Raw genomic sequence first — 17,691 nt, 5'->3', positions numbered from 1 at the left:
TTTTTAAATATCTGTACCTATACATAACTGGACTTGTTTCTCCATGTACTGTATTGCAATTATATTATTTTAGAAAAAGATCATTATAGCCTACTGAGTAAAACTTTCACTGGACAACTTACAAAGTAAAGAAAAACATGGAAAAGGAAGGGATTACCTCACCCATTCCAGCAGCTCTTGGGTTTCACTGTGACTCATTGCCTTTCACATCAAACCCTTTTGAGGGTTTCACAAACAGTTCGTTTCCTTTCCAGTAGGTAGACTGTTAGTTCTATGTTTAAAACCCCTCTTTTATTGTAACTTTGGAAAGGCATGACTGAACAAGCTCACACAATATGTTGCCCATCTATATAAATCTATCAATTAATCCCACGATAACTGGAATTAATTCTTATTCTTAACTGGTCTGCATTTTTTATGCCTTGTAAAATATCAACAAGTAAAGAAAAAACATTAAATAAATATACTGCTCAAGGTATTGAAAATTAAAATTAAGCACTTGGGGAGCAGGTCGGATGATGAAAGTTATCAAAAATAAGCTCGAGAAAACATACAGAACTAAACCTCTTTAGAGGTTACAGATGTGATATGACTGTCTTGAATTCTGACCCTGTTGTAGCATCTATTTCATGATACTGATACAGAACTGGTTTAGCAAAGACTGCAATGAGCCAGCAGTTTTGGATCTAGATAGGAGAAAGAGAGAATGAACTTGAATATTGGGTAAAGGCGAGACCCATTTACTAATCACCATGAGTATAGACTGAATATAGAATTGGAATATAGAACTTAGGCCACAGGTCATTCAGCGCTGCAAGGGAGACTGACAGTAAGAAGGTCTGAAAGGTTTAACAGGAGGAAAACGTCACAGTTCCACTATGAAACAATTGTTAGGAGAGAGTGGTTAGTCAGATGGAAGAGAGAAAATATGAACAGAGGTACAGTAAAAGGAATGAAAGAGGTTGCAGCTACGGGCTGAAGGGACACTTCACAGAACCTTAAGTAATGCTTGCAGTGAACCACGTGAGGTCACTGATGGCACTCCCCCCCTATGGAGACGAGTATAGACTGCAGTTTCAAAGGGGGCATTAGTTACATTGTGGCTCGTATGGCAAGCTGTAGATGGCATGAGACTAGTTTCTTGAAAGAACCCAAGCTGCATTTTTTCTGACTTCTACTTTTCACGTTTCCTTCTCTCGTCACGCCACACTTCTCATCTTTGACTTGTTTTTTATACCTCTTCTCTTCTTGACACACTGTATTTTGATGATCAATAAGGAATATAAGTCCTTTGGTGGCACTGAACCATACCTACTGTGTATCACGTGTAAGACACTTTGCTCTCTTCATCCTTTAATTAAATTTACTATAATTTGCACTTCTACTAGGATTACATACTATTACTACAACTATCGGTCTCAGTAGGCTATCTAGCTTCTTCACTGTCTTACTCATTTAAGAACAATGGCTTTGGACTGGCTTTATGTCCCAGAAGTATGCCCAAGTGGCTTGTTAAACTACTCAATAATAACGTAACTACTGTTATTCGTTTTTATAATGTATCACATTATTTCTTTACCTTATAAACTTACCCATACACTACCACACTCTACTACAACTTACAGGCTACATAGCAATACTAAGGCCATGACTACAAAATCCAGAAGGTTAATGCAGATTCTCCTGTCATCTTTGCTTGGCTTTACAGTTGAAAATAAAATCAAGGAAATTCCTAACAGTGAAGAAAACACATCTGAATGGCAAGAAAATTATATAACAAAATTATAAATGTTATTATAGTTAATCTTGACATGCTACAATTTGAAATGACTGATATAACTGTTGCTGTTATTTTGTAAAATAAGGAAACCAGTGCTTTGTGTATAACCAACTTTCCAGATCTGGCCTGAACAAACAGATTTATATCATTTAAGAGTGGTCTCAGCTAAAGTGGGCCTTATGGAGAGCACTTATTGTGTGTGTACTAAAGTTCTTTGTAGAGTGTCTTCAGCCCCAGCTGTGATGTCTACTGACATACCTACTGTAGTCATCTTCAACTTAACTTTGGCCATTCTTTAACTCAATGGTCTGGTCAACCCGTCTAATAATAATACTGTAATGTAATAATAAGAATAATAATTATAATAAATTATTTATGAATGTTTCCTTTAGCTTAACCCAATGAGAGTGAAGACATATGACTCGCGATCTCATTTAACCAGTTCATAATAATGATGAAAAAATGTCATGATAACATTGGAGACTTTTTACGTCAGACTTTTCCCGTGCAGGATTAGATGTAGAATGTGTTCTATCCACTGAACCACACACTTTTTACCCGAACTCAGGTCCAGGTCTTCAGCGACCTCTGTGTTACACAATTTCCTAGGCCCCACTACAAGTCTTCTTGGTTAGACTACATCCACATCTAGTGCTTTTCTGACGAACTGTTCCTCATCTCCTAACATCACATATTCAAATCATCACAATCTTTGAGATATCAGTTTACCAACTACTTAGCCATCTAATTCACTGCTTAGGCCAACACCCATGCTAGAATTTAAAGAATTTCCTCATGTCGTTCTTCATCATCTACTTTGAGGGTAAAATTATGGTCTCTCTGTTTGTGAGCTGAATGGGCTTGCCGCAGAAATGAGAGAGAGAGAGAGAGAGAGAGAGAGAGAGAGAGAGAGAGAGAGAGAGAGAGAGAGAGAGAGAGAGAGAGAGAGAGAAAATAATTTTCAATGAGCACAATTATTCCTCCTTGAGATGTGAAGGGACGACAGAGAACTTAGGTACTCCTCAAAGTCTCTTACAAAAAAATGTCTCTAAATGTGACAGATATTTGGGCCCATTTAAATCAAGCCTCGACCTTTCAATTCTAATTTTGGCTTAGTGTATCACAACCTAAGATTAACTGATACAGAGTCTTAGATATTTAAATACTGAATGTTAGTAATACTAAATTATCTACATTATGTTAAGAAGCTAAAAGGAAAATAAAAACATCAAATATAAAGTTGTTTCTACATTTTGACTTACAGTGCAATACATTACACAGTAGTGAAATTAATATAACAAAGGAACTATGCACCCATTCTATTTACAAAAGAAATACGGTAGCCTTACAACGCCCTCTCGCAAATAAAACACTTTGTTGAATATTGAGTAGCTATTCAATACCAACCATTATGACAAATCCCGAAATTAGTCACTATGAAGTACAGTACAGTATTCGCAACCTGTATTAAACAATGAACCTGAAAAAAATACAAATACAATATAAGCCACTTCTAATACATCTAATTTTACCTTTTAGCAACTTCTAAACCTTGTCAAGAGTTGACTTAACTGCAACAATCAACTTTTGTCTACGGAAGAACACTGCAACTATGTGAATGTCACTAAATTTCAAATGGCCTTCTCATCAACAATGTCTCTGTGTTGTACTATATTGGATGGTACCATTATAAATGAATTTCTGAACTGGATTTTCTGATCCATTTTTTGGATTTCTGATTCAACTGCCTCTAGGAATGTTCAAATTAAACTGCATTTTTATGAATGACATTACACATTTAACCAATATATAGTATCTTCTGAAAACTTCTAAATTGAATTTACATCAAATGCCTCATCATTTACTAAAAGACAGTTAAGCACAATGGTTTATGCAATGATATTTAAAAAAATCCTCTTGACCACCTTCAAGAGTTATAGCTACAAGAGCAGAGCAAAATTGCCAATGCAGTATGGTAGAAGCTACTGTACACAACCAATCTTTCTATCACAAAATTCACATCGAAACTTCCCACAAACTTTAACCATGTTCAACTTCCCACAAACTTTAACCATGTTCAGTTCATTACTTTCACTCAAATTCATTGGCACAAGCTTTTTCTTTTAATAACTAATAACAACACTAGTGCAAAAGCTATGAAACTCTATCAGCTACGATTTATCACATTTCTTACCCCATACCTTGTCTACTGGGAAATTAGCCCACCAATGCACTGCATCTGTCCTTTCTCGGCATCATAAGCCCTCGTCATCTTCACTTCCGGAGAACAGAATTTGCCAGACAATAATTAGCACCAAAACATAAATCCAAGCTGCACAAGTCAAGCCCTCAATCCTCACTGTGTCGTCATTAACACAATGCATATCCATGCATCAAGTTCTGTGCAATATGTCTGCAGTCTCATCAGCACTCGAAACCAACGGGACTGTGTTCTGCACCACTTCACGAAGCGGTTCCCAGCCACGAACTCCTACTTTGGCACCAGCAATCTTGCATCCAAAAGAAATACTGTCTACAAGAGAGCACCCCTTGTGGAGAGCAAATATTGTCGCAGCATTAAATGTATCGCCAGCACCTAACGTATCGATAACCTTCGAGGGAGGATAGGCTGGTGAACGAACAACTGTGCCCTTGGTACTACTGGCACTGGCCCCAGCTTCTCCCCATGGGCATATTACCACGGCACTGCAAAATAATAAAAAAAGAAAAAACAGTTACAAAACCTAGTCAACGGTACAAATAAGACCTGAAAAACAAACAAGTGTCTTAATGTTATGGTTTGCTGAAGATTGCAGGGTAGACAGCTGGCAATAGATATCAATACAAAAGTCCAAAGTTTGTGTTCACTTCAGTAATTTGGAAAACTAAATGAGAAAGATAACAGATAATAGTGAAATAAAATTAGACATTCACCTTTTAGTCAGTGAAATTTACAGCAGAGTTTTAACTTTTTACTGAACATTGCCTGAATTACCATTTACAAAATTATTACAGATGTTACTGTTGTTATTAAAATTGGATGTTTACCAAAACAAAACAAACACTTACAGAAACTGTCTTTTGACATATTAATACCTGGTTAATAGCATGTGATTAGAGTTTATTTATTACAGTATTTACTTTATCATACTGCTCTACTTATTTCTTGTACCAAATAAACCATGTCTTACATATATCTAGATTCCAACTTTAGGCAGAGGTGGCAGTTAAAAATTAAATACTGATCGCAGAATTTAATTGTTTATAATTCTATGCTCAGGACATCTAAGTTTATTCGTTATACATTTGAGAAATTAATTGGAAGAATATTTCATTGTGACAATGAAGAAAATATAAAATTAACTTTGAGATATTAAAAAAAAAATTGCCAAGATCTGTGAGACACACTAAATGCTATGATAAAGGTCCTTTTACCCTTGCTTTTTTCTTTTACTCTTAACTAGGTGCAAATGGTATTTCCCTACTTAGCTATCTAACTTCACTGGTTGTATTTTGGACTAAATTTCCCTCTAATTTAAGCACAACTCCTTCCACTACAGCTCAGTGTGAGTCTTGGAATGTAGCTCATTTTGTCTAGCACAAAACTATGAAAGTAATTATTTCTCAAAGTTTTACCATCATCAGCAACACAATCTGCTGATCAAAATATCATGCATTCTTGCCAACTGGTACATTTACATTCACATGTATTTTGGTTTACTAAGTCCATTATAACAGATGACTGTCATCCTGTAGATGACAATAAGTCTGTGGCTAGCTTATCTTTGGAATGAAGGGCATCAACGTCATTACCAAAGAAAAGCATCACCCTATTATGCACTAGCAATAATTCCTCAAGTCAATATTTGAGACTTTAAATGAGAGGGGATGAATGCAATCAAATCTGGTAAATTAACAAACAGTGCCGTGAACCAGTCTGTCCATCCTTGTAGGGCAAAGGCATCAGACAAAATGATAGTTCATACCTCGGTGACTATGGTTACTGCAAAATGAGATATCATCTTATAGTTAATACAGGTAAACAAGCTAACCATATCTAAAGAGCTGTTTTAATCCAAGGACGGGAATCTAGATATGTAAGACGTAGATTTGTATTTGTGTACAACCATGCTTAAAGCAAAGGACGTTGGTATGTCCTTGTAAAAAAAAAAAATAATAGCTAGTAACATAAAAGTCAAAACTAATCTAGAAACATAGGCAAAAAAGGTGCAAAACAAAACACAGCATCTAATACAGTAATACAAAAAAAAAAAGAACAACCACTCTTGTCTTTATGCTAATACAGTAGGATACAGACATTGCACTGCACAAAAGGGCGACACCTGATGTTGGTGTAACCAATGCTACCCATATGCACTGAGATCGCATTGCTTCCCAGGGTGCTTTCTCGCCATTCTGGTAACAAAAGACCTACGGTACGTATCATCAAAGCAAAAGATGGATGTCAAGGACAGTCAAAACAGGACTAAAGCCTACGCCTCATACAAAGGAACTCACTAACCCAGGGAAGGCCAACGACTGTACTGTTACGATAGTCTCATCCATATTGGAGTAGCCTTTGAACTTGGCATAATCCTTTGCAACAAATAAAACATCTGGAAGAGGAATTAGAGCTTCAAGTTCAGGTTTGGCCTTTTCAATTTCCACTGATATAGTGACAGGCTTACGCTCGGGGTGTTTCTGGTTGAATGCCCTCACATGACGAATCATGTTGCAAACATTAGAAACGTTACGTCCCTGATAAAACGAAAAAATATAGACAAGTCAGTCATGGGAACGGCCACCACGCATGGCATGGAAGAGAATGTGGGAATGATTAAATCATAAAAACTTTAAATGCAGCAGCACAGCCAAATGGGAGACGTAAAAGTAAAATGAAATACATGGTAGGAATTAACAAAGCATTAAAAAAGTGAAACTATTCAAAAGAAATACTAGTCACATTCTAAAAAAAAGCCTAAATTAATGTCAAAATTTAAGGTACCTAATTAAAACACAAATCAAAGAAAGGCCTCGCTAGAATGAAAAAATTTTTATGAATAAGGAGGAGCACAGGAAATGACAAGAGGCCAGAAAATCAGTAATGAAAGATAAAAAATGAATGGAATAGTATTTAAAAATTATTTACCATATTTATTTATTGACTCTTTATAAAATTCATGGTTACAATGACAGTTTTTAGGAGTAAAGATAAAACATAAAAACAATACAACTAATAAAATAGAAAGTAACTTCACCATACATCATTCATCCTGCCTGATGTGCTTCGTACTTAAGCATGTAAAGTATCTTTGTTTCGTGTCATGTAAGCGCTAAGTATGATCAGGTCATTTTGATAAAGGAAGCTTAATAGCCACTCTTTTAAGTATGGAAACTAAACACACCCCTATTTATTGACCCTGAAATATATTACTGCAATTAAAATTACTTTAAAAGCAAAAGCTTATATATAGAAAGTCTGAAATATATTTACCAACTTATTTTTCCATGATCCTTTGAATGTTAACCTTACATTTGCATTACCCTCCTTACTGCATTTATAAAATTTATTTACTTATAATTCTTTAATCTTCCAAACAAATATGCACACACTGGTTCATTAATATTTATGCATTTCTTTTTGAATTGGCAAAATTCATGATGTTGAATTTATTTGAAATTTTGGCCACAAGAGGAGATGGGATTCATTCATGTAGGCTGCGAGATGGAAACAGCCTTAAGTACTCTGTTTGTATATTACATTTTAATCTGATAGCAAGATGATCCTCTCACAGCAAAAACTGACCCCTACACTTCAATGGATATGAAAAATCAGGTCTGAGAGGATGTACTTTCACCGTCTCCAAAGATGGTAACTGATACTTAAGTGTAAGTTTTCTCAAAGTAAAAGAAGTTTTGTAGCAAATATGATAGAGTAAACCATACAACCTCCATTTACAACAGCACAGTTAGTCAACCTGCAATGAAAAGGACAGATAACTGAAGGAATGAAATGGTCTAGTGTAAGTTAAATGTATCAGCTTCTTTTCTCTAACTGCAACCAATTAGTGAGACTGTTAATATCACAAAGATTAGCCATTTGGTCACTTGTACTTAATCAAACTTGAAAACTGAATTTTTATTGGAAAATCACACAACCAAACACATCATTTACTCATACTAACTTTTTAAGAAATGGATTATTAAACACAAAGACAGGGAGACAGTTATGGAAATATATCTTTACACGACAGCTTTAAAAACATGTAGAGCAATGTTTGACAGATGGGGGAGGACTTCCACAACAAAGGGAAACTAAAAGGATTTTAAAAATGCCTTACCTCAAAATGTACCCATCCAAAATCACTTAAATCCACTTTGGCAAAGTCATCTGCACTTATCTCGGGCAAATTCTTGTTGGAATGTATGATTGTTCTCGAACCTGAGGCTGCACTCAGAATGACACAGGAGACCGGACAGTCACAATTCTCATGTATCACAACATTATCGGTGCTGATGCCGTATTTTGCAAAATCCTCCAGGATGAAGCTGAAAATCCCAAAATAATGTTATCAGAAATCTCATTCTCCAAACTTGGCATACAGTCAATCCCCGGTACTCAATGGGGATGCACTCATTTTTACTACTGTCTAAGAATGTTGGGGTCAACTCTCTGATAGCAAAAAATTCAAGTCATTGATAGACTGTATATTCCCTTCAATGCAACTCTAAATAGTTTCTGGCATAAACGTTTACTGTATAAATGAAGACCTCAATTACAAGGCCTGGTTGCTTCTGTTTCATCTTTTATAATCTCTTTCATGCCTTCTGAAATTTCAGCTTATGGGGAATGGGATGTGGAATTAAATTTAAGAAAAGATTGTCTTCATACAAAAAATATTAAAAATGCAGTGGACATTTGGCTGCGAGTTCCAGTGTGCGTGTGTAATTGTTTCATTTCCAGATCTGTGCTTTTCGGCTAAAGCAATCTGTAGCAAGCTATTTTATTTGTTACATGGAAGGTCAGGGTCCTCTTCCGGTGGCAATAAAGTAGATTAAGCCCTTATAGCAACTCAAGATAAAAAGCCCTCTCTCATCCAGTTTTACCGTAGCATTTGCATAGCCTAGAATTTGGGCTAGTTTATTCTTGGTGTAGTCATTTGCTCCACTAGTTTTACTGCAAAATATGACATTTTTATGTGATAAAATAGTTTTATATATCTTACCAAGTAATAAAAGAATGGGAGCTATGTAATTACTTGGTAATTTTATGATAAAATAAAGTTTTATATATACTTACCAAGTTTTATATATCCTTACCAAGTAATTACATGGCTCCCATTCTGTAATTACTTGGTAAGTTACTTATATAAAAATCCTCTTTTTGAGAATCAATTTACAAGAGAGCTGCCATCGTTTGCAAGGTTAAGAAACACAGGCATCATAAGAGTCACTGTAATGACAAGACTGCCTGTTACACCACATGCATGCAACACTGAAATTTTCCAAGAATACAGTATACTGTATTATTAAATCAATCTATCATTCTTGATATTACTGTGAAAATGGAGATCACTCTCAACATACACAAACATTTGCAAGGGCATTGGTTTCCTGATACCTCTGTTACAACAAATACAATTGTATCCTTCAGTGAACAAATTCACAATACAGTACTTAAGATTTTGTTTATTTAAACCAACACAAAAGGCTTTACATCGTACAACAGGTAATATTCCAGATTCCACAGTAAACAGATTACAGTACTCTGAAAAACACCATGTACACACTGTGCCATATTTCCAGAATTATAAGTTGATCTTTCATGCACCAATTTTCTTGCAATTTCTGGCATTAATTCTTTTTTGATTTCCATCTTCTCAGAGCTGCAATCTTCTCTCTTACTGCATAAAAGGATTCTATTCTATGGAAGCTTCCTGAACAGGTAAAATGGACATCTAAAAAGTAATAACATACTTTTTTACAAGTGTCGATTTTTTCAAGACAATAATAGCAATGAAAATGTTAACAATATAAAATACAATTATGATGATACAATCACAGCTTGCAAACTGTGAACATTAGGAAACTGTAAGCATTGTTGTACCATGATTGGTTTTAGGAAACATATAAATGTTACCATAATTTGGTCTAAAATTTATCAAAACTCTATCATTCCATGAAAATCCAAATGTAACCACAATATGGCCTAGCACTGACCAACACTGGATCATCCAACGAAAATCCCAACACAACCTTACCCTTTCTCATGAGAAGCAGCTACGGTGCCACAAAATGCAGGGCGGGCACCCAGCATGCCCAAGACAGTGCAATTATTAGCAGCATTTCCCCCTCTCTGCCATCTCTGGTCGATACACCTGGGATGTAAAAAAAAAAAAAAAAAAAAAAAAAAGAAACAATCAGTAGGTTTCAGTCTTGACATAATGATGATCTTAGTTACATTTCAAAAAGCAACCTTGAAAGGATTCTGCCACTTTGAAACCTAGTCTTCTCTGATAAGTAAATATTCTCCGCTTCAACATTAAAGAATGTGGCTGTTTCTACCTTCCTGACCTATATACAGAGTATTGTAAACAGCATACACATGTATATTAATCACATATACAATAGATGGCAACATTCATTTAGATACAGGCAATTCTCTCGACATTCAATTTGACCAGGATGAGAAACTAATTTAAACTTTTTGATTAAGAGAGGCATCACTGATCCCACACTATAGAAAAATTTATTAAATGTCACTAGTGTGAGACTGATAGAAAGAATCAAAGACATATCAAACTAAGGGTCATTAAGAATGATGTGTTTGTATGAAAATGCATCTTCATTTACTGTCCTTCCTCTTCATAGTCAGTAGCCAGCATTGTGTCTAGGGCATTACACAGAAAAATCTTTGGCTACCAACAAACTTTCTATGAGTTTTACAATTGTTAGAGCAACCACTCACAGTTCTACAGGAGTCATAAAATATTTCTGATTGCTGAAATGCAATCTCAAAGAGGCATAGGGCAATGTGTACACTTTGATATTTTTTACTCAATGTACATACTTTTTATAAATGTATTCAATAAATGTATACCTGTTTCGGTAAGTGTTTACATATGTATATTTGCTCACTATAGTGAGGATGTTTGCAAAGTTAAGTGAATGGCTGTTTTGGATTGTTTTTGCTTGAAGTGCAGTCATGATAAGTATAAATACTACAGTTCAAATTCTTCACTTTTTTCTGATACCAATCTTCAACAGCTTTACAATTTTCATAAGAAATACATAAGAAAAGAGTGCTACAAATATCTAAAGCTCTTATTTCATGTGACAAAGTATCCATAAAACAAAAATAAAAACACTAACTACAGTGGGCCGGACTAGCAAGAGCACGAAAAACTCAAAGAGCCCTTATCTCTCAATCCTACCTCTGATCTGTGTCCTCTACAGGAAAAGCGCGGACTTCGCTGATGATGTCCAGGCAACAAAGCCCTACACACAGGATGTTCTGACTTGGATTCATGCTGCTTTCACAATTAAACCACACACACAATTATAAAGTCCCTTCCTATTCAGGCTAGCGGCTGAAATATCTCACACCACGCCTCTCAGAATTACTTCCCATTCTCACTCATATATTCCATGCAGAATTATGCCCATTCGTGTAGCGGGTACAATCAACAAGGCTAAGGGCATCTAATACGGAAATTGCTGATTCTCCATTACCTGGAAAGAAAAATTGCTGAGTCAATCAAACTGAATTAAACAAAACCCCTACTGATATATTCCAAAAATGAAAAACCTTTCTCAAATAATAGTACAGTGAACCCCCTGTATTTGCGGGGGATGCGTCCCACAGCTGGCCCCACCAAACAGCTAAAATCCGCGAATACTTAAAACCCCTCTAAAAACACTTAGAACTGCCCATTTTGATAGTTTAAACACAGAAAAACCCTGTTAAAATGCATATACCTGAGTATTTTAATAGTTTTGTCACAAAAACTGCATTTATTCACGAAAATTATATGAAAATACAGTAATTAGTGAATATTTCTCTGTGAAAAATACCGCAAATGGACAAATTTTCCGCGAATAATGGCTAGATATGTTCCACAGAGAAACCCGTGAATGCGTGAGTCCGCGAATCATGAGAACGCGAATACGGGGGGTTTACTGTAATTCAGTTTAGGAACTACAGAGGCTACATTCTACTGTTAGCCATTTGTAGCTCTGGAGGTACACTTCTCTTATTATCTTAAAAAACAAACAACTTTAAAAATTCCCATGATTATAACAGATAGGGAGTGACTGATTACAGCTGTATAATAATCACCTGTTAGGTTTAGTATTGGTGCCAACTTTATCATCCTCCTCTGGATAACTGGAACACTGGGCAATTATATCAATGCAGACGTGACCGACACAAAGTATCCTCTCCCCAAACGGGTTTTTAAACCTTGACATGACTCGATCTGCAAAAGCAAAATTTAAGTTAAAGTCTGCACACTGTCAATTACCAACTCCAGCTCTATGAATCTACAAAGTTCAATATTAACATAAAATGAAGCACACTTAAGAAAAAACATAATTTAATTACATTTGCATGTACAATTATTTGAGAAAAACATGTATAAAAATAAGTATATTAACCAGACCACTTGATTCACCATCTACAACACAAGAATACTGACAATTATTTGAGAACAGACAGCATGTATAAAACACAATGTATTGATAAATGGTAAAAATATTGTACTGAGCCCTCACTACCAGCAGTTGTGACATAACATATTAAATGAAAATGAAATACATATCCTAGTTAGTCATCAAGTGAAGATAGTACTATATAGATTATAGGTTGTACTGTACACTGTATGCATATACTGCACTGTACTGTACACATATTGTACCAAATTCATGACCATTTCGACTCACATCAATCATGTTTCCTGAGAGACTTAAGTTGAAAATTGAAAAATACTATGTTTTTCCACAGAATAAAAGTAACACACTGGTCAATAATGAATACTGTACTTAGTTATGTCCATTATGTAAAAAGTTAATATGGCAACGTAACAAGAACTAATACAAACCATATAATCAATACCATTACAATCTACAATGAGAATTCCTTCCAATATATATGTGATGGTTGAAACCTTTCAGAGCTGTAAATTTCAACAGCAATTGTTATTTTGTGGTGAGTACTTCAACAAGAAGGTTCCAGTCGTAAATTGGGGACTGCACATTGCGTCTTAACATTAATTTCCAGTTTAGGAATGCAACTTGGTTGTAAGGTTAGGAAAGTTTGCTAAAGGCTCTAAGGTTTACGGGGCTATGGGTGGTATTACAAGTTGGTGAACTGTTCTCAACGTTTCCTGAGGGACAACGGATTTCTGGACTAATGATTATTAATGGTTCTTATGAGATCTGAATAACAATCTAGACAATATCTTAGCCCCTTATACTGCACATATCTAAATAAAAAAGTAAATACTATTGTACACATTACAAACAATGTCAAAGATAGTATAGAAATTATATGAGACAGGCCTAATAATCCTAAACTAAGCATGAACAGCTTATGCTAGTGTTTCATACATTTTGAAAAAGGTTAATATCTAAGCTAAAGGCATTAGCATATATAACATAGCAACTGCTTGCTTAACTTTCCTTGGTAAAGGATACAGGATAAACTTTTATGAAGGAGATATCTATTGGTGAATGTTGCAAGAAATCACATTTTTTTTAAGGGCAACCATTTAGTCACTCTTAACCCAGTCTCACAGTAACTCTGAATGTCCCAGTGTATGAACACTGCGTGTCTGTTGGAATGAAGCAGTTGTACTCAAACTATGAAATCACATGTGGTGATTTTAGCTGGCTACAAGGTGGTAAATGAAAAAAGTAATTTGTTATTACTCGCGTAAATAAGGCTAACACATAAACTGGTAGGTAGGGAACCAAGTCTTTTGTGAGGTTAGGTTAAGCTAGGCTATACCCCATTTACATGTGATACTATCACAATCTTTCCTTTTATAAATACCTTTTCTCTAGCGATAACAGACATGGTTTGGGGTACCTACCAAATAAATTGTCTGCAACACCCAAGGAAGACAATTATTTATAAAGCATGACCTCAACAACAGAAGAATGGGTATTATTTTATAAGTTGCAAATAAACGAAACAAAATTGTAACCTAAATTTTGAAAGGAGCTCGTCTTTCTCGTTATTATGAACCCCATAAGCACTATGTGCAAATAAAAATAAAAAATTAATCACATTACGACTTATAGGGTAAGACAATACTGGCCCCACCCCTCTCCACAGTTAATACGGCAAAATTGTAACCAGCAAACACCCCTAGTTTACGTTAGGTTAGTATTTTTAGGATTATTTTAGTTCTCTATCATTTCCTAGCCATTTTTGCATGAAAAACCCAAAATGCTTTTTCATACAAAAATGGCTGGCTGGAGTCTTATTGGCAACTTATAAAATTTTACCAATGAATGTATCACAGGTTGCAAATTCTTTGCAAAAAATCAATTTGTCCGCTGTGGTTATGGGTGTGTAACCGTCCATGAATTGCTGACTAAGCTGTTACAGTAACAAAACAAAACTTCCATATGGTTCCATAAAGACAGCCACATTGGAATTTGTCATAAGGAATTGTCAGCCTAAGTCTAAATGCCTAAATAACTGACAGATGTGCCTGGACAAGCCTAGGCCCAATATGCGCTTGACTGATTTCAAATTGAGCATAGGCCTAGGCTAAGAACCTCGAGATAAGATACTGGGCAGTGAAATGAAATGGCAAGCAAAGAACTAGTTAATTAAAATATATGCATAGCAAATTTAGGTCTAGCCAAACTGTATTAAGTAATAAAATAATTTTAGACTAGGTCTAGCCTATAGGCCTACCCAGGGTAGGATGTGCTTGGGTATACACTACCCTAACCACTGAAAATTTTGCTCTTTACCAAATGATTTGGCCTATTTCTGGAAAAGATACTATTTTATTCAATCACAGGATACAAACAGGACCCGGCATAGGCCTATCTTACTGAAGCCGGCTGTTTTAGCATAGGCCTAAGTAGGCCTAAAAGACAGAAGCCCTGACGTGCTGTCTAATCCCTCCTACGCCTAAAATGATGCGAACAAAGCCAGCCTCTCGCAAATTTTAATAAAGACATGCGTCAAAGGACGCAAAGACATCACGCAACATCACCTGACGCCTAAAAAAAAAATATATATAAAACAAAGGGCTTCGATAACCTTCACCTAGGCCTATCTCGACCTCACTTCCTCCCTCGTGATATTGATCAGCTCTCAAAATACGCTTCTTATCTGCTTGTTATTTCTTTGCATATCTTATCTGGCACTCCGGGAACGTCGTCAAAATGGCAGAAAATAAATATATAGATCACTGTCTCGTTCAATGTCACGCACACAGACTTACACGGTGACAGGTGATTGTTTACAATCCGTGTTCGAAGGAAGCCGGATATTATAGTTTGCCGTGAAATTGAAAGACCCTTAATAGAAAATGGGAATTAAACAAGCTATTATGATTATTATTATTATTAATTATTAATATTAATATTATCTAGAAGATGAACCCTATATATATGGAACAAGGCAACCAGAGAGGCCAATGCATTGAAATTCAAGCTTCCTAAGAATATGGGGCTCATTAGAAAGAATAAACAGAAAGTTATAGAAAATACAGAAAGATGTGATATTATTATTATTATTATTATTATTATTATTATTATTTGGAGACGAACCCTACTCATACGGAACAAGGCAACCATAGCCATTTCAGACTTGGAGTTCAAGCTTCCAAAGAATGTGGCGTTTATTAGAAAGAGGTAACAGAAGGTAAAAGGAAATATCAGTTATTAGAAAAGAAGAAAATTAATTAAAAAGTGAATTAATGAACAGATAAAAGCGTAAGTAATTGTTTTAAATATAAGGAGAATTCTTTTAGAGTAGTACTGCGTCGCATCTTCGCTTGAGCATTTGAAGTTACAATATCATATCATCCTCAGACTGACTGCTTGAATCAAAGACTTATTTTATACCATATATTGCCATTACTTTTACTAATACTTTTATTATTCATACATGCATACCTCCTTTTTTATAACACTTTTGCCAAAACAATTACACTGTTTTAGATCTTCGGCGCCTTCCTTGAAATACTAAAAAAATATGGCTACACTGCCGAGATTTTTTTTCTTTTATAAGTTACAAATATTTCCAATCAGTCTATAAAACTAAATAATCTATAAATACTATTCTTTCAATGTACAACAATGCGTTTTCTGTAAAACTTCCTTGTATTCCTACGAAAATATATATATATATATATATATATATATATATATATATATATATATATATATATATATATATATATATATATATATATATATATATATATATATATATATATATATATCTCTGTAATTGATATATATACTTATAAATCTTATATATAATGATAAATAATATTGAAATCTTAGCTTAATGACCAGGAAGAACATTCTTTATTGTACGAGCTTTGAGGTATAAAACCTCATCATCAGGCTGAAAAAACTGATAAGGATGAGAATCAATAAAATTGCAATAAAATGAATTGTCATAATAAATCTTCAGCAAAAATACGAACGAAATATATAAAATGGACAAGTAAAGGGTGAGACGTAAAATAACGAAAAATTAAAAACACAAACATAAAAATATGAAAATAAAACTAAGGTGAAATGTAAACAAACTACCACTCACAAAGAGAGAGAAGCCTACTCTGCCTTTGGACCTTAATTCCTGTGTCGTTTACTTGTTCACTTGTTCGCAGTGTGGTTTGCGATACCTGGGATCCAGTTCCCGTTGGCTCAGACACAGAATTTTGGAACACAGAGGTCTTTCTATTAGAACTAGGTTTCCCCTTTCCAAAGCACCCTTTTCTGCCATTAGAGAACACAGTTTAGCACAGGACCATCCTTTCACTGACCTGGATTTTCGGGTACTGTCTTTTCGTTCAAATAGACTGGACCTTTTAATTTCAGAGTCGCTGACTATTAAAAAGATGAAGCCGGAATTGAACAACAACTCGTCTGGTATTCAACTAGCTATCGTGTAATTTCATAGTAGGTACTCAATTAGGTCGTTAAATATTTTACTTTGTGAGTGGTAGTTTGTTTACATTTCACCTTAGTTTTATTTTCATATTTTTATGTTTGTGTTTTTAATTTTTCGTTATTTTACGTCTCACCCTTTTAGTTTGTATTTACTTGTCCATTTTATATATTTCGTTAGAATTTTTGCTGAAGATTTATTATGACAATTCATTTTATTGTAATTTTATTGATTCTCATCCTTGTCGGTTTTTTCAGCCTGATGATGAGGCTTTATACCTCGAAAGCTCGTACAATAAAGAATGTTCTTCCTGGTCTTGGCAATATTATTTATCATTAAACTATATATATATATATATATATATATATATATATATATATATATATATATATATATATATATATATATATATATATATATATATATAAACTCGTGTTTTTGGGCAGATTATGGTTTGGCTTCCACAACCAGTACCGTTGCATCGCCAGTCTACACGACGCTGTCAATCAACCAATTTCTCTGTTTGTCTGTCTGTAAGCCTATAATGTCTGTCTGTCTATCTTTGAAAGCACGATTTCACTTTCATCCATCTAATAGAAAGCGTTGCAACACACGGGCCTGCCAAACGTATGAGTTACAGAATCCCCCCCATCATCATTACGGGGTTGTGAAGAGAAATAACCAAATGTATAATTCCATATTACGTATATATTTTTATTCGTTAATGTTGACAACTAATACTGAATATCTAATCGCTATCTAA

The 17,691-nt window shown here is 34.8% G+C and overlaps 1 protein-coding gene across 10 annotated transcripts in view; it reads right to left on the bottom strand.

The window, feature by feature from the left end:
* Positions 1 to 3,015: 3,015 nt before the first annotated feature.
* Positions 3,016 to 17,691, bottom strand: part of LOC136849927 (ketohexokinase-like) — a 324,411-nt gene continuing 309,735 nt past the window's right edge. For 2 of the 10 annotated variants that reach the window (XM_067123445.1, XM_067123448.1), the window contains 5 exons: positions 12,120 to 12,258; positions 10,042 to 10,158; positions 8,122 to 8,329; positions 6,303 to 6,538; positions 3,016 to 4,486 (listed from right to left, as the gene is read on the bottom strand). In XM_067123445.1, coding sequence (XP_066979546.1) covers positions 4,174 to 4,486; positions 6,303 to 6,538; positions 8,122 to 8,329; positions 10,042 to 10,158; positions 12,120 to 12,250 — 1,005 coding nt within the window. In that variant the 5' untranslated portion in view covers positions 12,251 to 12,258 and the 3' untranslated portion in view covers positions 3,016 to 4,173. Of the gene's footprint in view, positions 4,487 to 6,302; positions 6,539 to 8,121; positions 8,330 to 10,041; positions 10,159 to 11,214; positions 11,513 to 12,119; positions 12,259 to 14,851; positions 15,042 to 15,062; positions 15,312 to 16,577; positions 16,664 to 17,691 lie in introns of those variants that run through there. The other 8 variants (XM_067123453.1, XM_067123452.1, XM_067123451.1 and 5 more) reach the window with 8 other exon arrangements.

Source organism: Macrobrachium rosenbergii, chromosome 21, assembly GCF_040412425.1.
Source record: "Macrobrachium rosenbergii isolate ZJJX-2024 chromosome 21, ASM4041242v1, whole genome shotgun sequence".
NCBI lineage: Eukaryota > Metazoa > Arthropoda > Malacostraca > Decapoda > Palaemonidae > Macrobrachium > Macrobrachium rosenbergii.
Note: the sequence above shows the minus strand (reverse complement) of the source record. Positions and strands in the feature narration are given on the sequence as shown.